The sequence below is a fragment of the Annulohypoxylon maeteangense genome (assembly GCF_022496945.1).
Source record: "Annulohypoxylon maeteangense strain CBS 123835 unplaced genomic scaffold GGS22scaffold_1, whole genome shotgun sequence".
NCBI classification, from domain to species: Eukaryota; Fungi; Ascomycota; class Sordariomycetes; order Xylariales; family Hypoxylaceae; genus Annulohypoxylon; species Annulohypoxylon maeteangense.
In genome coordinates this window covers 2458795-2482093 of record NW_025953248.1, presented here as the reverse complement: position 1 = coordinate 2482093, position 23299 = coordinate 2458795, and the positions used below count along the sequence as shown (strand labels likewise).

Sequence of the window (23299 nt, the reverse complement as noted above, 5' to 3'; positions counted from 1 at the left end):
GTTACAGTAGACGAATCCCGGAAAACCCCAGCATGCGCCGATAGAGAATATCATCTGTCATCTCTGATCATCTAGGCGCTTTGTCATAATCTCGAGCGTCATAAACGCCAACCTCTATTCCAATCACCCTAGTCGTCCGTCGCGTTGGCTCGGTAGCCAACACCGCTATTCTACATGATGGGAGCTTGCATGAGTTCGAATAAGGAGGAGGAGGAGCAAAAAAAGCGAAGTCAAGCTATCGATCGCGCGCTTGATGAGGATTCTAAGAGGTTGCGGAGAGAATGCAAGATCCTCCTCCTTGGTAAGTTTCTCGATGCTTGTTTATTAGATTATGTAGTTTGGATACTAACCGTGGTTCCCTACTAGGTTCCGGCGAGAGCGGAAAGTCAACAATTGTCAAGCAGATGAAGATTATTCATCTGAAAGGTTACTCGGAAGATGAGCTTTACAATTACCGCGCGACGGTCTTCAAGAACTTGATCGAATGCGCCAAAGCTATAATAATTGCCATGGACCAATTCGATATCGTGGCGAGCAACGAGGAAAATAAAGAATACTGTGATTATCTGCTAGGATACACCGTCGAATCAGGCCCATCAGCGCATATCGAACAGAAGGTAGCTACGGCCGTACACGCCATATGGCATGACCCTTGCATCGAGCGGCTCATGCAACACTCCACCGAATTCTACTTGATGGATTCCGCCGGATAGTAAGTGAAAAATGTCTGTTTTTTGTCCAGCTACGTCTTATTCACATCATACTAGTTTCTTCGACGAAGTAGCGCGAATATGCGCCCCAGATTATATGCCTAACGAGATGGATGTCCTCCGTGCGCGAACGAAGACTACGGGTATTTACGAGACGCGATTTCAGATGGGAGCCCTCAGCATTCAGTAAGTGGTGGAATATGGCAAACTCCCAAACAACCCAGATTCTCTAACATTTGGTGTCCAGCATGTTTGACGTCGGTGGGCAACGAAGTGAACGGAAAAAGTGGATTCATTGCTTCGAAAATGTCACTTCTATCATATTCTGCGTGGCGTTGAGCGAGTACGATCAGGTGTTACTCGAAGAAAGCAGCCAGGTATTTTCCAAGAAACTACCAGAAGCAAGGGATGGCCTAGACTAACATTTTGTCAGAATCGAATGATGGAGAGTCTACTATTATTCGACTCAGTCGTTAACTCGAGATGGTTTATGAGAACGAGCATAATATTGTTCCTGAACAAAGTCGACATATTCAAAGTCAAGCTTCCTAGATCACCGCTAGGAAATTACTTCCCAGATTATTCTGGTGGTAACGACGTCAACAAGGCTGCGAAGTATTTACTCTGGAGATTCAATCAGGTTAACAGAGCTCATCTTAATTTATACCCTCAGTATGTTTTGATCTCTTTTTAAGTGAATTCCTTTGTTCTATTGGCTAACGTAAATTGTCTAGCTTGACCCAAGCGACGGACACTTCTAACATCCGCCTAGTTTTTGCGGCTGTGAAGGAAACGATACTCAATAATGCGCTTAAGGATTCGGGCATCTTGTGATTTCGTCTCTTCTAACGTTCATGGCCCAATCGAGGCATCATCTCGTCTCATGCGATGGCGGGGACCATAAAAGCATTGGCAAGGAGTTTTGGGCAGGGAACCTGACGCAAATTTATCTTTTCTCTTTTACTTCTTTTGTTTTCGCAAGGCGTCATGGACTCGACTATTTTCGCAAAGGCTTTTAATATGTTTCGAGGCATATGGAAATGAGGCACGGAAACGGCGACAGAAAATTACAACTTGCCACAGAGGAAGAATATGGGCGAGAGAGACGGTTTAATGTGTTTCGTTCCCATTAGAAGGTTAGTGCCCGACGCCGGAGCGGAAGAGAAGGAGGGAGAGCGCCACACTACCACATATAGTGATTCGATATGAGATCGATGACGGAGGCAGAAAGGGGACCAACGCTGGATATCTATACTGGCAGAGAAAGGTATCCTTGAGTTTAGCGGATACCATGCCGAGTAGGTAGCTCATGGTCGGGTCTTATATCCCGCGAGATAGCTACCATCAGGTTCCTCAGTTAGGCCTACTTACGATAGGTGCCTCATTCATGATGTAAAACCTACGAGAGAACTTCCTAGACGTCTATAAGACGCGGAAGATATTGAAGATAATAAAGATCATGAATAAATATTGCATATTGGTTATTTTGAATGCGTGTATGGTGCTGGTACTGTATTTACACGACGTAGGCTCTTACGTCGTGCCTGCTTGAATATTCATACTACCCCTTTTCCCTCGCTACTTCTACAATTGCTTTGAGAAACTCTTGTTTTGAGTGTCGGCAGAGGCAGGCATCTGCATAATCACGGGCACGCGAATCACCCACAGCAAGCACGACTAGCACTTGAGGTCTGGTCTGACCCGGGCTTTAGGTGGTAATCCAATACCTAGCCTATCCTAGGCATAACGAATGTTCTTCGACTTGTCAGGCAATAATCTTCAGAACTACGAAATCTTTATATTTTGCTGGTGAGATCGGTAACCCGGAGGTCGCGGCGTCGTACACGATGCAGCTGAGGGGGTGGCGCATCGTTGGACCTGAAGAAACCGGAGATGGCGCTGAGGTGCCCTTCGAGGTTAAGTCGTCTTCATTATGTATTTTATCAAGCGGGTTTAAGCCTACCTACCTAGAAATTAAGTCACTTAATTATAGATTCGTGGAGGGTTAAATATATCGATCGTAATAATTGGGATTGACAGAAGCTATGAGGCGTGAATTACCTAGGTATGTGAACGGCTGGTACTGGTGGGCTGACGCTGTCGTAAAGTTGGCTGGACAAGCTTCGATTAACATCTAAACATGAAGTAGGTGAAGTTACCTAGATTTCCCTGGACCGGTTCCTCTTCTCTCTTAGACTTAGACTTAGCTTGAGTGTCTTGAGCAGTATTCCATATCTTTCGCAGATAGAGGATCGACTTTAGAGATTATGTCGACTTATCTTTATCGGTAAAAGCTACGTTTCGGAGAAGAGTATGATAGCTATGAGTTTATTCTCTAGATCATATATGCTACTTATGCTGGGGAGCATAGGTACCTGTTTATATCTCTAGGCAGGTAGGTAAGAGATATGTACTATAAGAATGCTTCCGCCTCTTTGAGACAACGGTATGACATGTTGAAAGGAAACTGTTGAAACTCTAACTCGAGATGAAGTACCTCGGTTGGAGTAGTTCCAATATCCCAGACTGCAAGCCGGCTACGCGCATATCTATGTAGCACAGCATTTATTAGAGGCCGATGCATGCTTATTGTGGACATGCTATCCAGTCTATAAGCTCAGTAGGCTGCTGATTCGGGATACCCTTTAAGATTGACGGGGCTGTCGGTATGTCTTCGTCTTGAGACTACCTACATCTTTAATGCTGTCAGGCGACCATGTCGAGATGGGAAGTAGCATTAAGAAGTGTTATGACATATGTGTAACAAGCTGCAGATGGGAGGTACTAGGTAGGGTGTATGGATGCACTGATACCCCAGTAACCGCCGTCTGCGAGTCTCAAACAATAGCGGCGCGCGGTTGCCAAGAGTTAAGAAGCCGATGTTACTATAAAAGTTCAAGCTCTGGGCTCTAATTAGAACACTAGGTAATGGATATGAGTAAGGGAAGCTAGACCATGAATACCCCTCCCGGCGCAATATATTCTAACACTTACGATGATTTCAAGAATATACTTATCTAGTACTCTTTTTTAATAAACAAAATTATCTGGGTTTCTAAGCTTCGCAAGTAGTATGTTGGGCTTGACTGACTTAGTCCTCGGTTGTTCTAAGGTTGACGACTCTTAGGCTCAGCTATCGTATCCAATTAGTTGTAATTTAGACTTGGACAGCTATTATGGATTTTATACCCCGCACTTGTCGCAGCTCTCGTCCATCTCTTCCGCCATCCATTCTCACATTCATTGTGAGTTGATAGGCAGGTGGGTACCTAGGTAGGTATTGAGCAACATTATATTCTGTGCCTACCTCCTCGATGTATGCAAGTATGTACAGGTAGACAGGGAAGTTGCGTTCTACGATCATCATTCCTGCCGTTGATCACGTTTTCTACTGTTTGAGCATAGTGCTTGCAGCGTTCACAAGCTTCAAACGTCGTCATCGTACTTAAGCCATCGCATGTTTTTTCTCTTTTCAACGACACCTGAAGTTGTCAACTTTCTATGTATCCCCCCTCCACTTGGTAAGGACCCACTAATATTCCGAGAAACCAATTCCAATTATAAATAAATAGGTACCCAACCGTCAACATCACCTCCTTTATAAATCATTCGTAAGGCGTCCTTTGTTTTTTTTCTCTTTGATATTTCTTACCTATCTTCTACTCCTCTCTCCATCCTCGTGGAAAAGAAGGTTGATCGTGTTGGAAGAGAGACAGAGACAGGAAGAGCTTTAGTTGCCCCGCGGTGATCGTCGTTCGACCAGGAACCGGAGCTCTATCTCCTCTCCTTACAAGCTCACCCTGCTAGCTCTATCATCAACAACCCCGCCCCCTCAATTCTATCATCGGTTACCCCTGCTTCGCACTTATTATTGGCTCTTGGGACCCAGCTATGTAAGTAATCATCGTGCGCCAACTAGTCTTGCATGCTTCCATGGTCGTTTTTAGGGCCTTCAGATCCTTATAATAAACCGCAATGTCTATTTCTTTTATTCTAACTAAGAGCTCTTCAGCTTTTCTCTGTCCTAGTTAGCTCGTTCTGTCTTTAGACGTAGCCTCAGATCCTAAGTTCCAGCTTTTAAAATGGCTTCGACAGAACGTCTACCAACTAGGGAACGTCGCCCTTCGACGGCGGCACCTATTGTCGATATCGTCGGTTCCGTGGGCCCCGCGGGCATCTCTCGTCCTAAACACAAGCGCACCTTTACGGGTTTCGGGGCCAGTGATATCAAAAATGTAGAAGGTCCGTATCAGTCTTCGTGCATTTCTCTCCCTATAGCTGTAGATCATTTCTAAATTCGTGCTATTCTTATACCGAACCACTCATTGACCCAATGATCTTCGTATAGCGGCGATCCCCGAACCTCAACGTGAAGTATGGAGCAAATACCAATTCGAAGGTTTCAAGACAAAGGACGAGTTTGAAAAGGAGGTCGTTCGACATGTTGAGACAACTTTGGCTCGTAGCATGTTCAACTGCGACGAGTCAGCTGCATACTCGGCTACCAGCTTGGCGCTGCGTGATCGCCTAATTAAAGAATGGAACAAGACTCAGCAGCGCCAGACCTTTGCTGATAGTAAGCGCGTCTACTATCTCAGTTTAGAGTTCTTGATGGGACGTGCTTTAGACAATGCTATGCTCAATGTTGGCGCGAAAAGCACTGCTAAAGGTAAGGATCAAGCCATACATGTTTGATCGTATGATTGATTAATCTGACATTGCTACAGAGGGCCTTTCGGACCTCGGATTCCGCATTGAGGACATTATCGGCCAAGAACACGATGCTGCGCTAGGAAATGGTGGACTTGGACGACTTGCAGCTTGTTTCCTCGACAGCCTTGCGTCCTTGAATTTCCCTGCCTGGGGATATGGTTTGAGATATCGGTATGGTATTTTCAAGCAGGAGATCATTGATGGATACCAAGTCGAGGTACCCGACTACTGGCTTGACTTTAACCCCTGGGAATTCCCAAGACATGACGTCACTGTCGATGTAAGCCAATACTTACAATCCGTTCTCATTTACACAGAACGTCGCCTTAACCAAATATATAGATTCAATTTTATGGTAATGTCCGTAAGAGTCAAGATGAAAATGGCAAGACGTTGGCGACTTGGGATGGCGGCGAAATTGTCACCGCTGTAGCCTACGATGTGCCAATTCCTGGCTACGACACACCATCCACTAACAACCTTCGATTATGGTCCAGCAAAGCTGCCAGTGGCGAGTTCGACTTTCAAAAGTTCAACAGCGGGGAATACGAAAGCTCAGTAGCAGACCAGCAACGAGCCGAAACCATCAGCGCCGTTTTATATCCGAATGACAACCTAGATCGTGGAAAAGAGTTGCGTCTCAAGCAACAATACTTTTGGGTTGCCGCTTCGCTTTACGACATCGTTCGTCGATTCAAGAAGACGAAGCGTGCTTGGAGCGAATTCCCCGACCAGGTCGCAATTCAACTTAATGATACTCACCCAACGCTTGCTATCGTAGAGCTTCAGCGGATTCTTATAGATGTAGAAGGTCTTGAATGGGATGAAGCATGGAGGATAGTCACATCGACAGTAAGTGATCGTGCCTTATTTTGTTTGAGTTTTTTGCTGACATAGTTTTAGTTTGGCTACACCAACCACACTGTCTTGCCTGAGGCGCTTGAGAAGTGGCCTGTTGGGTTGATGCAACATCTCCTGCCTCGTCATCTTCAAATTATTTACGATATTAACCTTTTCTTCCTACAAATCGTAGAGAAGAAATTCCCTAATGATCGAGACATGTTGCGCCGAGTTTCCATTATTGAAGAATCTCAGCCAAAGATGGTCCGAATGGCGTTCCTAGCAGTTGTTGGTTCCCACAAGGTTAACGGTGTCGCTGAGCTGCACTCAGATCTCATCCAGACAACCATCTTCAAAGACTTTGTTACTATTTTTGGAGCTGACAAGTTTACCAACGTGACAAACGGAATTACGCCACGACGATGGTTGCACCAGGCGAATCCTCGACTTTCAGAGCTCATTGCCAGCAAGACTGGTGGTCACGAGTTCCTCAAGGACCTCACCCTTCTCAATAGGCTAGAGGAGTTTGTTGATGATAAAGCCTTCAGAAAGGAATGGGCTGAGATCAAGTATGCTAACAAGGTCCGTCTTGCGAAGTATATTAAGAGCACTATGGACATCACGGTCAACCCGTCGTCTCTATTCGATGTCCAGGTGAAGAGAATCCACGAGTACAAGAGGCAACAGCTAAACATATTCGGCGTCATCTACCGGTATCTAAAACTCAAGGAATTGAGCCCCGAAGAGAGAAAGAAGCAACTACCTCGCGTCTCGATCTTCGGTGGAAAGGCAGCACCGGGCTATTGGATGGCCAAACAAATCATCCACCTTGTCAATAGCGTTGGCGCTGTTGTCAACAATGATCCCGATATTGGTGATCTCCTAAAGGTTATTTTCCTAGAAGACTACAACGTCAGCAAGGCGGAGATGATTACTCCTGCGTCCGATCTCAGCGAGCATATCTCGACTGCCGGTACCGAGTACGTAATGAGACATTTATTTGTATAGACCAAGAACTAACACTATAATAGGGCCTCCGGAACCAGCAACATGAAATTCGTACTAAACGGTGGCTTGATTATCGGAACTTGCGACGGTGCCAACGTAAGTCATTAGTGACCCCCCCTAAAACTGACTACCACTTACAATTTCTAGATTGAAATCACTCGTGAAATTGGACAAGAAAACATCTTCCTTTTTGGCACACTGTCCGAGGACGTTGAGGATCTACGACATGCCCATACTTACGGCACACATGCTGTTGATGCTGGTCTTAACCAGGTATTCGAAGCTATTAAGAGCGGTACGTTCGGTGACTCGAACGATTTCAACGCGCTCATCTCAGCTGTCCGCGACCACGGTGATTATTACCTAGTATCAGACGACTTCCAGTCGTACCTCGACACGCAGAAGATGGTGGACGAGGAGTACCGTAACCAGGATGAGTGGGTATCCAAGTGTATCCGTAGTGTAGCTAGAATGGGCTTCTTCAGCTCCGATAGGTGCATCAACGAGTACGCGGAGGGTATCTGGAACGTGGAGCCCCTAGCCGTTGGTGGCGATTAAAGGGTGTATTGCCGCGATGCCTATGTACTTACCTAGGTACGCCACATATAGCGATAGCTCCTGGATCCAGGCCGGGCGAGTTCCAAACGAGGAATGGATAATGATAGGTTTGAGGCAGGTTAAGATCATGCGTATGAGAGGTTTGGTTATGAATACCTAGCATCCTAAGTATCAATTATACGATATTTCTTGACTACTTACACAATGTTGTCTCATTTATCATGCTGTACGTCGTCAATTGGTGCATCCAATACCGGGAAGAAGCCTTCTGTTCAGATCCATGACTTCAAGCTGTGGATGTTCTGTCTTCGGGATAGAGATTTTGTTTTTGTCTACCTACACAGATACTACCTACCTGCCCATCTAGTTACCTAGGCACAGCGGATACAGACCTATGCGATGAAACCAAGTGCCAAGGAGTTGGGTAGAGGTCTGTCTATCATGAAGTTTAGGTTCGAGTTATACAAGTGGTATGGTATCTTCGCGGCAACCCTCCTCTCTGACTAGGTAGGTAGCTATCCGCAAGTCTATTCATGAAGAAATCGGTGGCGTCTGCACCCCGCGAGAGAAAATACACAATGATGTCACTGAGCATAGTCCTCTCCCGTCTAAGTCGCTGCTGGGTTGGGTTACCACCTGAGTAGAGACATATACATGCATATATGCAAACTCATATTGACTGACAGCTTCGGTACGACACTTTCAGGCGACCCGACATGAAGGTGGCTGACCTGGTTAACGGAAATAGCAACGAGGATACGTTGGAGGGAGGCCTTTAGCAACAGAGCGGATGCCGGGTTTATTGACATATTTAAAGGATCTCCGGACGATCTCTAGCTTCCCGAGTCAATGATCGTCAGGGTCCAATTGTTTACTTCTAAACAAAACCTTGCTCGGAGTCGGAGCAGACTCCAGGGGCGAATCTGAAAAAGTTTTGATCACGCTCGGTTCCAGTTGGTTGAATTTTATGTGCGTGTTGCGCGAAATGATTGAATGTTGACGATATTTGACTGTATTGGAAAGTTGATACTATTCGTCAGATACCTTTTTTGATCTACTTTCTGGTTTTTAGAAAAAATGACGTCAATGGGTTAGATGTGGGAGTGGTGAACTAGGTGGGAATTTCACCGCTTACCTAAAAGGGGGGAGTGCACAACCTTCAAGGTTCAAGGTCCAAGATCCAATGCCGGGTTTTAATTATCTACTAGGTAGGATTATATAATCCGAAAGAATCCGATACGTTCGATATTCCCATTCTTGGATGTTCAGTCTTTTCAATGTTCATCTAATATGAGGTTTCACGACATTACCTAAGGAGAGAAAGCTCCGGGTTAATTTATGTGCAGAATCAATATCCGACAGACGAATCTATGTTTACCCCAAACTCTCGGAATACTTTCCAGATGGTCTTTGGTTCCAGAGTCTTTTCCCCGACTGAGAGGAAAATATCTAGACTACGTCATCATATGTAGCCTTGGTTTTATGATCCTTCACATGTAGCTCTTAATGCAGCTTACTAGGGACAAACCTGGACTCTTGGTGGCTAGTATACTTGTTTGGGTAATCGTAAACCGAGCTGCTTTTACGCCGAGTTATAATATCTCTTTTTTTAATATAACGAGGTTCGATGATATTACTGGCGTTTTCTTTTCGCAGACCGCTTCGTCAAACCTTGGGGGAGATTCACTTAGAAGTTAGGCTGCTTAGGCTGCTTAGGTAGTCACGGGCCTCTTTTTCGTTTTGGTGATTATGAGCATCGGCGATGACGCACTAAGAATTCGATTGTCGGATACTTTGCAAGGGAATGCCGATTATGCGGTCGGGGTTCTAAGCTAAATCAACATGCTGCATACCTCTCTATCGTCCCATTTCTTCGCCCTAGTGCCTCAGGTGGCTCAATCTAGAAGCAAGGCGTTTATTAGTATGGATCTTCCTTAGAGCCTCTTCTATTGCAGCGTTACTATCTACGCAGAATATCAATATCTGACATCGAATCTCTATGATAGTACGATACTTATCTAGAGGTACCTATTTGAAAAATGAGGGGCAGGGGTGGAGGGGTAGAGGACTGAGCTAGGAAAAACACATAAGAGGTGACGTCATATTTCTTTTAAGAATAAACCCGTGAAATCTAATTGGTTGTTAGTCTTGTTATAGAAAGCCATCTATTACCTGTCTTACCTTTTTCGTACTGGCTTCGATGCTAGCTGTGCTAGGTATATCTCAGTTGCATTTTGAATCTTCCAATATCTCACATGTATCTATTATAGTTCGTAAGACGTTATGCGTGTGATAACTCCTTCGCCTATAAGCCATCACATATTCACCTGGACAAACTTGGCTGGCCGTTTTCGGAAGCAGCAGAGTATCAACAGGACACAGAGTCGAAAATAAGAAACTCTGCCGAAAAACCCAGACTATTCGGCGCTATTAGCCTACCATTAGGGTCACACTCACCAAGCAACGTTGGCACACTGTTCTACTTGTCAACTCAACAAACCCTCGACATGGCCGTTGGCTACCTGCAAGATTGGTCCTGTATGTAGTACCTACGTGCTAGGCTGTGGGACTTAGGTGAGGTGGTGAACCAAACGTGTACTAGGCGCCGCCACAACTCGACAATGACTGGTGAGCTCGGCGACACTAGAGACGACACCACAGCTCGACCTGTACGTTAGTCACAAATGTAACCCATGGAATTAAGAGCCCCATGTCATGTCATTTTCAATTATGACTTCTCTCGAACTTTTTGTTCTTTATCTCTGAGGGGGCACAAGACCACGAAATGGTGACCAAATATCATGACCTCACTAATCCATTATGTAGTATTATAGTGTCCTGAGCTTGGTCGACCTCCGACACCTTATCCTTTCTCAGGACAGGACCAAGACCATAGACAAAATAACAGGTGTCAAGGTAACAAGTCTATGGTAGCTTCGACGGGCCGATCCTCGTGCAACATGCTTGGCCGGGTTTTGATTCTTCCCACCAATTCAATCACGGCTTGGGTCTGTTTATATTGTCTACATCGCCTATCAACGGCTGCCAGCAGAGATCGACACTCCAAGTCTTCACACCACGTGCGATTAGGTTCGCATTAAGATTCCTGGAATGTTCAGGACGGCATTTTGGTAGATTCCCATCTTCTTTCCGCGGTCAATGTACGTATGTCTCGCGGGTAAGCGCTTAATCTTGTTGCTCTATCGAATCCGTTGTTATTCATAGATATGTCAAACCGCCTACCTACTAGGTATATTCTCATGCCTAGAAAGACTTTGCTATATGCATAAGAATGCATATAGCAACTAACATCTTGGGTTACCGACTGCGAGCTACCTAGGTAGGTGGCAGAAATGGGAAACATCAGATAAACTCTGCATCGAGCTAGGCAAAATGGACTCGTTTCTTCGTATGATTGATGTTTTTGATCCATAATGTTTGCGTTCTGGGCGTAGGTATAGGTAGTCCAGCCTGTCCAGCCTATATTCTCTCTCCGACACTGCAACACAAGAACAGCAGAACGGCTCGAATTTAATAACGCAATTCATTATCGGAGGCTTTCGATCTTTTCGACAACTGACATATAAACGACACCTGTTCCAAAGTTGTTTAGTGAGTCCTTCGTAAGTGGGTCTTCCTCATACTAGAGATTCAAGTCTGCCCAGTAAGTAGCCCCAAGAAGGTGATGGTCTTTTTGGTACAAGTACTCACTTAACACGCAAGTCTTGCAGCTGCCAATAGTGCGGTTATATGTACAGTACTTCTGAGAAGTACTTGCAGATGTAAGTAGTTGGTCCTTCCATCGGATAGCTTCAGCCACTTGTCACGGTCGGTCGCAACGCCGCATTGTCCAGGGAAGACCCAGAATGCCCTTGATAGGTGCATAGCGTATTATATCGCACGTATTGTACCCAGCATAGCATACATGCCTAGCGTGCCTAGCTAAGTACTAAAAAGTAACTTCCAGTGGTTTTACATAGAGGAAAACCTCGATCGCGATCGCCACCGCTGGAGAAGGCAGGCACATTCGAATCGCCGTTCCGGTGCGTGTTTCTAAACCTTATCCACAGCACAGCCCAACTTCGAAGTTCGAAAATCCTGTTCTTTCTTCCCACTTTTTCCCATCTGCTTAACTTAACGGCATTTCAAGATTGCCATTCATTTTAAGTTGTCTTTGTTTTCTTATTTCCTCTCTGGACTGAAGTCGGAAAAAAGAAAAGAATTAATTACCTAACAATAGGAGGAGTCAACTTTACCTATAGTTACGACCTATTCAAACTAAACTAACCTGGCCTATTTTACGATAGCGGTACCTATTTGTACACGGATTTTATCGTTCCTGGGTCTCTGCCCCTCGTTTTCCGCCCCCTCGCTCGATAGCTGACAACAACCCATCCCTATTCTTACGCCCTTTTTTTTCGATCACCCTTTAAACTTCTTGCTCCAGGCCTCCTCCAAATCCACCCATTATTCGCCATGGCCGAATTCGTGCGAGCACAGATCTTCGGGACGACGTTCGAGATCACGTCCAGGTATGGCTGTTTGCGACGCTGCCTGAAATGTCGCCCGAATTGACGCAATGTGTTTAACAGGTACTCGGATCTGCAGCCCGTGGGCATGGGTGCTTTTGGTCTTGTCTGGTATGTCACTTGTTCTACCGCTACGTTGAATATCTCTCGAGCACGAAGACAATACCTAACCAGGGCAAACTGATTCTGTATAGTTCCGCGAAAGATCAACTTACGAACCAAAATGTCGCCGTGAAGAAGATTATGAAGCCTTTCAGCACACCCGTCTTAGCCAAAAGGACGTATCGAGAACTAAAGTTACTGAAACATCTCAAACACGAAAATGTAGGCTAGATCTAGTCGCCCAAGAATGGCTTTTAGGCATCGCTCATACCCATTTCTAGGTTATCTCGCTCAGCGACATCTTCATCTCCCCCCTCGAAGACATGTACGCATATTCTGGACAAAATCTCGGCCGCTATGCATCGCGCTAACCCCCTCGTCAGTTACTTCGTAACAGAGCTCCTCGGAACAGACCTGCATCGATTGCTCACCTCGAGACCTCTAGAAAAACAATTTATCCAATATTTCCTCTACCAAATCATGGTGCGTACCCTTGTCATGGTTGATGAATGGAGAAAGATAGAAGGCTGATTTGTTTGGTATATAGCGGGGTCTTAAGTACGTGCATTCCGCCGGCGTCGTCCACCGTGACCTCAAACCCAGCAATATCTTGGTCAACGAGAACTGTGATTTGAAGATTTGCGATTTTGGCCTTGCTAGAATCCAGGACCCCCAAATGACAGGATATGTCTCGACGAGATATTACCGCGCTCCTGAGATCATGCTCACATGGCAAAAATACGATGTGGAAGTCGATATCTGGAGCGCAGGGTGCATCTTCGCTGAAATGCTCGAGGGAAAGCCCCTATTCCCCGGAAAGGATCACGTCAATCAATTTTCCATCATCACCGAGCTTCTTGGCACACCTCCCGACGATGTTATTAACACGATTGCCAGCGAGAATGTATGTTAAGCACATTATTTCTACCTGGTACTTTCTGCTAACTTGGGATTATAGACATTGAGATTCGTCAAGTCCTTACCAAAACGGGAACGACAGCCTCTCAAGAACAAGTTTAAGAATGCTGATCCAAGAGGTTCGTCTTTGAATTAAATATCTCCTTGAGTACTCAGTAGCAAAAGCTAACGATTTTCAGCTGTCGACCTACTCGAAAGTATGCTTGTGTTCGATCCTATGAAGCGGGTCACCGCCACGGAGGCGCTAGCGCACGACTACATTGCCCCCTATCACGACCCTACCGATGAGCCCGTTGCCGAGGAGAAATTCGATTGGAGTTTCAACGACGCTGATCTACCTGTGGACACATGGAAGATCATGATGTGAGTACATCTATGGCTCCTTGACAGGCATCTCTGAAAGGGATTCCTTATGAGGCGACGATGACTAACACATTCGAGGCAACAGGTACTCGGAGATTCTTGATTATCACAATCGGGAATCCAGCGTGGCCGGAATTGAGGAATTCAACGGCCAGTAGAAGGAGGTGTAGTTCTTAGACCGGTTTTGCAGACGGCAAGCATAATGTACGGCGACGATACCAGGAATAACGGGAACATGCTACAATCCCCAGACTTGAATCATGCCCGGGCGTTTCGAGACAGGGTTATGGCTTGGACTGCATTTTTCACAATTTCCTTGAACGGAGATGGGGGATCTGTCATCAGCCTGGAGTATATGAGAAACGGGGAATACATGAGGAATTGCATTCAAGTTGCTGATGGTCAGTGACGGCGGCGAGGGTTACGCGACGGTAATATAAAGCGTAACAGGAGGGCGAACGCGCACGCTAGTTTAGGATATTCTCATTTCTCGAAACGGGCATGGGAATGCGCAAGCTGACGGTATAAAACCAATTCGATTCTATCGTCGTGAAACAAAGAAGGTATTCGATGGTTATCAAAGACGCGAGAGGCAAATAGCCAGAAGCTAGTTGCAGCAGAAGGCCTTGAACAGAGACCGGCCTCCCATACAAGGTTGAATAGAGTCCAGGTACGGAGTTGTAAGAGAAAAAAAAAATCAATAGACAGCTTTTGCGCCGAGGTATTTCTCGCTGTCTCGTCTGCCAGACCGTGACGTCTTAGTGCCTGCTTTATGGGCTCTTCGTAAGATGTATCGACCTTTCTCTTTTTGACAGAGCTTTTCGAGATAAAGCTAGGTATCGATGCTTGAGATGTCAGCCTATGTTGTTTTAGCTTCCGTTCATGGTAGTTTAGTGGTGGAACTTTTACGGAGTGGGGATCCTTGGGTATGGTACGTCGTCCATTCGATGCTGTCTTCTCTTGAAGGGATGTAGGTTTAGAAAGAGCATTAGAGGTACGTGCCTAATCCTTATTCCAGTTCATGTTCATAAGTAATAAGAGCCTCTTGTGTTGAGGAGCTTATATCTTTAGGTCCGTGAGATAACTTGGGCTCTTGAGGGGGTTGTCGTCGCTGCTACCCGTACAGAGGGGCTTGACGGGTTGAGTTAAGCTATGGGGTGTATCACTGGTTGTTGTCGTGCGCTGGTAAAGCTCTTGTTGTCAAAGTTACCCAGGGTTTAGAGGTGTTTTCATTAGAGACAGGTCGACGATGGTTTAGGGGCAAGTACCTAGTGAGATGATCAAGAGGTAAGGGTTGGAGGCACGAAAAGAGGTTCTCTAATGAACAACCTCATCAGAACGAGAACGGATCCTTATAGCCCATTCTATTCTATAATATATACCCCATCTTATGGTATGTGTAAAGGGTACCTATGTTTTGCTCGTGAAGCTCCCCACGCTGTTCATGAGCGAGAGTGTCGGTGAGTTGGCAGCATATTTAGAAATCGTGTGGCCGTCTGGTATATGTTACTTATACAGGAATTATCTCACATGCCTCTATACTATGCGGTATAGTAGTCGTCGTCGGCGGACTCCGATGGGCGGCGGGTTGCGGGCAAGACCCGTCGTAATTCTGATTGAAGCGTAGAATAGCGGAGCACGGCGGGTTTGATTACCTACGCCTATCTTGGTGACCGAGAGCCTCCTGAGGCTGAAGTAGGGCTCATTGGGTCCACATTGTTCGATTCGGTGTCGAATATTCTCAGGGGTTCGATGATTCGGGATTAAGGGGGATATTAGAAGGATTCGAAGCTCACCTTAGTCATGGTCAACCATCTAGCCAAACAACTTCCTGTTATAAACCTTAAGTAATATCCATTGCTCAATATTCTACTAGGTAGAGAATACCTACCTACCTAATAGCCCGACCCCGTGACTTCGACGAAGGGTCGTAATGAACGTGATGTCCAACGTATTCCTTACATCATAACCCCGTACAGGATGCTATGCCAAGTGATGCTTCCCGCTTCATTAGGGGTAGTTACACCAATGCCACATTCGTAGATTCGGTCGTGTCTCTTTCTTATCCAATATCAAATACCTAAGTATCTCTGCATCGAGTAGCACAAGATAAGTAGCTTCAACTACCTAGTAGAGAAGAATCCTTCCTCGGGCAAAGGATAGCTGTGGTATTGTGTAGATCTTTCCATGCATGCTCGATGCCTCCTTATTCGTTTTAGGTAACCGGATTCACTGCTCTAGGGATAATGCATGGTTGTCAGATGGTGAATGGTGAGGACTTTTCACTTTACGATATAGCTTGATTAAAACTTATTATATATTCAAAGCCTACTTCGTGCTGGCGTGGGGGTATGTAGAGGGATGAAAAGGGGTTGGTTAGGCTATGCCTCATTCGATGACCATCCTATTCCTAGTTTACTACCGAGACAAGTTCGCCACGGGATAGGATTTGTGCAGTCTCACATGCGCTGCAGTAATTTGATAGTGTGGTACAGCAGTCTTGCAACTAGCTTATATCTCAGTGGTAGAAAGCGTTTGGATCTCTGTTGAACATGATAAGTCTACCTAATATGTAGGTGCATCCGTAATCAGATGACATTGATCCTCTTGTATTCTAGCATCTTGAGAGATATCATGATACACCATAGATCAGAATCATGTAGGCTCAATACGGGTGTCACCACCCATAACCCTCTTCGAAAGGTAATACAAGAGATAAGTGATTAGTTGACTTCCTATCAATACCTATTAGCTATCAAGTTTCTATCTACGGTTAGCGAAATTTCTATCAGGGTCGTTCGTTTATGAATACCTAACGCTGGCAGTCACGGTACGCACAGCTAGAGCATAGAACCCGGTGGCTACTTGAGTATTATAACAGGCGACGTAGATGGTACCCAGGTAGTAGACAGTATTGTCGTATATAAAGTGGCCCCATATTTGAGGAGGAGTGTGATTCTGGGGTGGAATGTTTCTAGTCTAGGAAGAAGTTTATGCTTTGAACTCCCATCTCCACATCGAGTCCCGAAATCAACCACCTACCTATTACGGAACACGCTTCCCTGGTTTCATGTTAGACGCATGTATATTCATGATGTTCGGTATATTAGTTATGACTGTCAGATATAGGGATGGTTGACGGTTGAAAAATAGGTTGATCCAGACAGACCGTTTAATTTTTTCCATTTTAGACTACATGAGAAGTAAGTCGAGTAGTCACCACGTGCGCTGAAAAGAAACAGAAAGCTTTTTAGGTAAGACGCTCAGTACTGTAGTGAACTTAACCTGTGTTTCTTTCTAGTTAGTCCTGATTCATATTCATGCCTACTGGGTAGCAATGGATTTGTAAAACCTCGTCAATTCACCAAATACATACCTAGGTAGTAGGTAGCTACCAGGGTACGAAGTAGGCTTATAATGTAGTGTAAATAGCTCAAATTATGTATAAGATTCTGTAGTTATAACTAACAATAGTGATTTATACAGTGTCATATATATCTTAGTAATGAAATATGTAAAGAATCTTGATTAGCTGTGGTCGGCATCCGGTTGCGGTAATGGATGCCGGTCTTGCGCCGGCCGTGAAGGATGTGACTGGAGCGGACAAGAGGAGCAGATCCATATGTAATCCGGTTCGGTGATGCTTTTCACTCAGGAAAAAGACTTGATTTTTTTGACGTATCATTTCTAAAGAGAAGCTGACTTAATTCGCGACGTCTCACTATTTTATACGTACCGAGTAGCTATTTTAAGGAGATCTTCAATTCCAGGCGCAGAGTATTGCTGGCGTCACTGCTTTCCCCTGGTTTTCGTCATTGCTTCCTTGTTAGGATTTACATGCAGTAGACAAGAACGACAGGGGGAAGCTATTTACCGCCGTGGACGGATAGCCTCCGAGATCTCATCCGTTTGGGTTGGTAGATGGTAGGAAGAGAAGACGTCTATCGGGACGTCGATCATGAGCCTCACTCTAGACTCTACCGTGTCAATCAGTTCCCAAGCCGTACTTCGACGTAAGTTGGGCACGTGGAGTTGCAGGAATTTGTGTACGTTACGTGGTTTGTCAGCGTTCATCAGTTGGCCCTCCTTGCTGGGAAACGGATGCGATGGAACCGCAGACGGACCATAGTATAATGCTGCCTCTAATGGGGATAAAACTGGTTACAGTAGGTGATAACGGCTTAGAGTCGCTCGTGGTTTCTGGTGTTGCAAGCCTTATTAAATAGAAACTACCGGAGAAAAGAAATGGGCGACTTACAGTGATGAATAAACGGACTCGCCCTCCCTCGCGGATTGTCTGATGATTTTTTTTACACCGAGAACGAATTGTAAATACTTACTCGTATCTTTAGGCTTCACGATCCCGACCTGCCCCCCTCGAAAAATAAGTCGCTCCCATATTGGTGTGGTGAGCTGTCTATCATGCACTCCAGTTTTTTCCTGTACAACTCGTTTTCTTCCCCGACTATCCCTTTTCGTCGACCTGCATATATACACCCTGCTAACTCGCCTGTGGCTGAAGTCTTTGCCTCTTTACTTTTTGCCATTTCCTTCCTCTTTTCACGCTCCCTTGAAGACGTCGACAAATCACCTTGCTATTATTTGATCAGCTGCCAAAATAACCGCTTCGGGCGATGGATCCGAATAGGTCATGGGGCAGCGCGGGAGTCCGGCAGGCCGACCTGGACCCTGTCGAGACCGAGAGATGTACTTGGGCTTCAGAGTAAAATCTGACTGAGCTAGATCAGGAGCTCCGATGCTTCCGCACCTTTGATCAGCTTCCAGAAGATTTCTCAAAGGTATTCGTTGCGACACAACTTGTATGAAGGTATCCACGGCGTTATTTTTGCTTTCTCGCTAAAGCGAATGCCAGTGGGGTTGTCTGCAGAGATTATGCCCGTTTTATGTCATGGCTTTTGTAGATGCAACACCGTAAATACTCAACATACTTGAGGATGCGCGTATGTATATCGTTGTTGCATTAGCATTCGCCTCATTGGTGATCATCGATCTATCCGACCATATGCCAGGGTGGGTGCGGGTCTTCATCCTCACTGGCAGAAAGGTAGTTTGGTTCTGAACCAGAATAAAAATTTTCTTCATCCTGGAGTTCCTGAATTTTACCTAATTGAGTAGGTAACGAAGTAGACAAGGGATGTCGACGGGGGGCTTTCCGCACGAATGTCGACGTGGAAGACCTTTGCGATATTATCAAGCATCTAGACACCTCGAAAGGAATAGTCCAGATGTTCAGGTGCTAGTAGATTGTAATTGCCCGGTCTGTGATAGACATCTCACGGGGACATCTTACATCTTGCTTGATTTCTTGGAACATGCCAAACATGTATGTAGATGTATCCCACTAGGCTGGACCCTGAGCTTACCGAGCCCGCGGCACGCCCTCCTATTGATGACGACAGTGATCTATTGTCGGGGGTTTCGTCTTCATTAACCTACTAGTAAGGCTTCCTAAAAATGGGGGCGCGGGGGGGCAAAGAAAAAAGAGCGACTGTCCATTGCCAATGAATAGATAATTCCTGAGATGTCACCTGTTAGCTTGTCAGCTTAGGATAGTTAGCAGTTCTCATGATTCTTCTTTAGTGCAGGCCAGCTGAAGATGACCTTGACCGAGAACAGTTAAAGGGTCTTGGACTTCCGACTGGAGGGGAGATTACATAGTATGTATGCCACCATGTAGATCTATTCTGACACTAGTTGTTACGAAACTTCTCAAAAGTCAAGGGGGTGTGTTATACTATCCTTTTATCGTTTGATTATCGGTTCTGGTATTTTATATTATGCATACTAGATTCCCTGTTTTTCGTTTTTGAAGCTAAAGAGAAAGAGAAAGAGAAAGGATAAAAATGTTCGTTCTATTTTAGTCATTCAAGAAGAAACGAATTATGTAAGCTATGCACAACCTTGAAATCCCCAATTATACAACGAACACGTCTGTGGGTTTTTAAACTGCATAGCATAGCTGACTTGAAAGTTCGAGTCTTAAACATATTGTGGGATACGGTAGGTATGTACAGAATACATAAGTCACATACGCTTATGCATGTAGTGGTTCCTAGGCTAAATCTGCCAAGATTTGGAGAAATCGACCAATCAGTCGGCTTGACCCCAGTCCCCACAAACCTTCCCTCTCAAATCGAATCGTTTCCGTTGAATTACACCGGGGTTCCCTAGCTCTGCACTCTGACTGCCCTGCTGCTGCCCTGCTGCCTCACTAAGTTCTCAGCCACGAGCTCCATGTCAATACGTATGTATGTCTTTACTATTAAGTGCATAAGCATCTAGGTTTCCATGGTACATACATGCGCAACTGCGTCTTCGGAGGTGAATGTTACGTATTATGGATGATAATAATTTTTTGTCAATGATTCTCAAAAGTTTCTAACCCATATTGAGTAAAGCGTTAATGAATTCTACATACGATATTAAGGCAGCTGTTAGTCTGGTACCTTACATCTGAAGCTGTTGTATTCTCTGTACGCTGTAGGTACATCAAACTGCGGGGATCTCCAACGGGAAAAGACTCTTTGTAATACTACCAGAGAAGCAAGTGAGATGACATGGGCAGCAAGGGACCAAAGCGCATTTACCCCGTCCCTTGGTGGACCAGACGACTCGTAACCATCGGCGCTAAGAGTTTGGTTATGTTTTCCGAATGGAGTGACCCACGCGACTGGATCACGCTTTCAACACTCTGTACATACCCAACTTCGGGTTGCGGAAATAATGATTATACTAAACTAAGCAAATAATGACCTCGTAGGTGTCGTAAGCGTTAAAGTATGGCTTTCGGGCAATAGTTTAAACGTAAATACCTAGGTATATACTTACATACCTAGTATGTACCTACCGATGTGTGATAAAATACAGTATTATAACTTGTAACTAAATGAGTGTTAGCAACATCCCGAGCTTGCTGAATTTGGAACTATCCCATCCGGACGGAGTCGAAAGGCCGTCTCACCTCGCTTGAACTCGGTGGCCCCATTTATAGTCCAATAATGACCAACCCTATCAATGTTATGATATTTATTCGATGGCTCTGTTTCTAGGTACTTAACTACTATTCACCTATGTATTATGTAAAGTTCCCCTCGTTCCCCAATGGCTTGGTATAGACGAAGCATCATCAAGTTACGACGATGTCTTGCTTGACTAATTTGACTAATACGCATGACGAAACCCCTGTTAACTGGACATGTCAGCAACGAATAGCTAAAGCTCAGGCGTAGGTATGGGTGTATGTTGTAGTAAGAAAAGATGCAACTGAGGGTTGTTAGGACGGGGTTAGACTACGTGTAAGTTCAACCTGGGGGTTTTCGCCCCCTTGAGTTTTCGCTCCCTGGCTCAAAGGCTTAACTGTTTTGGGTATGGTTTGGTCAATCTGGGTATAGCGCGGTACATTGAAAAGTTTAAAGACGAATCACTAAGCTCTAATTGGTTGAGAGGTTTTCGACTGCCATTCTGAGAATAACTCTTTGAAATGAGCCAATTGAGCTATGCCACTAGATCCAGTTGGGATTAGCCTCTTTTTGAACCGTGTATAACACTTATTCGGATTAGGCTTAATCCTGGCCAGCCTGGCATTTTTCATTGGTTACTAAAACTGGGTCAGTTATAATACGCGTTTTCATTGGTTAGAAAGGAGCTTCTAAATCGACAAGGGGTTTTGATTGGTTAAAAGATCAAGAAGAAATACATCAAGTTCATATTTGAAAAAGTGGTCCATTGAGAAATGATTATATCTGATTGGTCAATAATACCCACTTTTGACCAGGGAGCGAAAACTCAAGGGGGCCAAAACCCCCCCATTGAACTTACATGATATATTCTCTTGACTATCCATCGTATGCCATTGCCCCCCAAACATGAGCGAACTGGACTCGGCGTATTATACATTAAGTACACATGGATAACACACATATAACCCTCCATGCGTTTATTAGATGCAGGTGGTTTCCTTGGCTTCGTACAGGGAGCACACTCCACAATTCGGGTGAGCCATCATCATCCCAGTAGGTACCTATGTACCCAGTACCTAAGTATCTATCTAGGTGTGAACAGCTTGAGACCCCCACTCCGTCTCTTTTTCCTCCCACATCTTCATCCCATTCCCTGGGATACTCGACTTGTTATTTTAGCGATCCGGTCATCCACTACCACTATAATACTGCTCCCTTTTCAGCCGCTTCGCCCGACTCACCGATTCATCACGAGTTATCCTTTTTACCTACGGATTCGTACTTATCCTTGATTGACTTTAACCGCTGGTTGTGGTAACTACAAAACCGGTCAGGTGCGGGTCATCCGCGGAAGGGCTTAGGCGATGGATCACCAATCAATATTTGATGACCTCGTTGGAGATCCTATGCAGCTTCACGAGCAATACTGTTGTCGCTTTGTTGATTTGTACCTGCTATCAGGCATGTATGTTTCATATATGTCTATCAGTGGCTCTACTCGAGGTCTTCCCACGTTTTCTTGCCATCAATTGGGTTTGCATGCGACTTGATTTAGCTTCGGGCTATGTTCTGATGCCGTTATTAACATCGCCGACTATTTTAACACAACAACTTCTTCTCCCCGATAATAACCTTTCCCTTGTCTTGTCATTAGGCGGACCAGTCAATCCCCCTTGTCGAGTGTCATGTTTTCGCAACAACGTGCATTCCGACGGGTTTCTCGTCTGCAATGGAACCCCAGGTAAGTAAGTGCATAGTTGTGGACGGGTAGATTTTCGGTTCCCCATCTACTTAATGTATAAGAATCTTCAAATCTTCCAAGGTTCCTAGCTCAACATATCTACCGACCTTACCTTGGACCTTTATATATCTGTACGCGTACATCTATTGTCGATTTATACTATTATGTACATAGATGTCTACAAATCTAGGTACATTTAAATCTGGGGGATCATTTCGTAGATCGTTCATTCGTTGGCTACCTACTGAACAGCCCCGTCCCGTCGGACTAATTCCTACTTCCAATACATGCCCTTAACCAATCCAGGTCGTGATATAAATATTATGTGGTGTTATACTAATAAATTATTACTACGTACTATATATACTTAGGTACGTAGAATACATGTATCGATCATAATTCCCCATGTCTTGTCACTGATTCTCCTCCGGGTCTCCCCTCTTCCCCCAAAAACGATGTGTACAAGAGTACCCTGGCAGCCTGGACGTTGATGGATACTCGCTATACCCACCCAGTAGGTATCGCCGTATCACGATATCCCATGTACTTTCCCACACGACTTATGCCTAACTGGGTACTTTAGTCTTAGTTTTCGATGTTGCATCCTTCCTCAAATTCTGTCCCACTTAATTGCATTGCACCTTGAACCCCGCCCAGCCGCGCTAGCTTGGTTATGGTAACTACCATAACCTACTAGGTACCTACCTAGGCTACGAGGTACACGAAGGGCAGGCACCTTGGGCACGCTAGGTGTGTACCTGCTCCTTAAAAAAGGCCTTCCGTTCCATGGGCAATTTACCGCAATGGGCGGCATTTACAAATTCGAACCTTCCTACC

The 23299-nt window shown here is 45.1% G+C and overlaps 3 protein-coding genes across 3 annotated transcripts; all 3 read left to right on the top strand.

Annotated features, from left to right (window-relative positions):
- Positions 1-1696, top strand: GGS22DRAFT_10012 (G protein alpha subunit). Its single transcript, XM_047957653.1, has 6 exons — positions 1-301; positions 367-712; positions 768-896; positions 958-1087; positions 1144-1382; positions 1445-1696. Exons 1-6 carry the CDS (start codon positions 175-177, stop codon positions 1542-1544), a joined length of 1071 nt encoding a protein of 356 aa, XP_047824049.1. The 5' UTR covers positions 1-174; the 3' UTR covers positions 1545-1696.
- Positions 1697-4324: 2628 nt separating this feature from the next.
- Positions 4325-8262, top strand: GGS22DRAFT_150243 (glycosyltransferase family 35 protein). Its single transcript, XM_047959281.1, has 8 exons — positions 4325-4603; positions 4723-4952; positions 5059-5379; positions 5438-5703; positions 5766-6275; positions 6327-7243; positions 7295-7367; positions 7419-8262. The coding sequence occupies exons 2-8, from the start codon at positions 4793-4795 to the stop codon at positions 7827-7829; spliced, it is 2658 nt and encodes an 885-aa protein (XP_047824048.1). The 5' UTR covers positions 4325-4603; positions 4723-4792; the 3' UTR covers positions 7830-8262.
- Positions 8263-12305: 4043 nt separating this feature from the next.
- On the top strand, positions 12306-13899 carry GGS22DRAFT_177209 (mitogen-activated protein kinase HOG1; the record flags this gene model as incomplete). Its single annotated transcript, XM_047963498.1, has 9 exons — positions 12306-12361; positions 12422-12469; positions 12553-12682; positions 12742-12785; positions 12844-12943; positions 13008-13364; positions 13419-13497; positions 13558-13741; positions 13827-13899. 9 exons carry the CDS (start codon positions 12306-12308, stop codon positions 13897-13899), a joined length of 1071 nt encoding a protein of 356 aa, XP_047824047.1.
- Between the last annotated feature and the right edge of the window lie 9400 nt (positions 13900-23299).

What these genes read in the sequence shown, in the direction of transcription:
- GGS22DRAFT_150243 (XM_047959281.1), top strand. Translation starts at nt 4,793, where the DNA reads ATGGCTTCGACAGAACGTCTACCAACTAGGGAACGTCGCCCTTCGACG. An exon ending in CGCGAAAAGCACTGCTAAAG is followed by an intron (nt 5,380 to 5,437) that starts GTAAGGATCAAG and finishes ACATTGCTACAG; the next exon opens with AGGGCCTTTCGGACCTCGGA. An exon ending in GGAGGATAGTCACATCGACA is followed by an intron (nt 6,276 to 6,326) that starts GTAAGTGATCGT and finishes ACATAGTTTTAG; the next exon opens with TTTGGCTACACCAACCACAC.
- GGS22DRAFT_10012 (XM_047957653.1), top strand. Translation starts at nt 175, where the DNA reads ATGATGGGAGCTTGCATGAGTTCGAATAAGGAGGAGGAGGAGCAAAAA. An exon ending in ATGGGAGCCCTCAGCATTCA is followed by an intron (nt 897 to 957) that starts GTAAGTGGTGGA and finishes TTTGGTGTCCAG; the next exon opens with CATGTTTGACGTCGGTGGGC. An exon ending in CATCTTAATTTATACCCTCA is followed by an intron (nt 1,383 to 1,444) that starts GTATGTTTTGAT and finishes TAAATTGTCTAG; the next exon opens with CTTGACCCAAGCGACGGACA.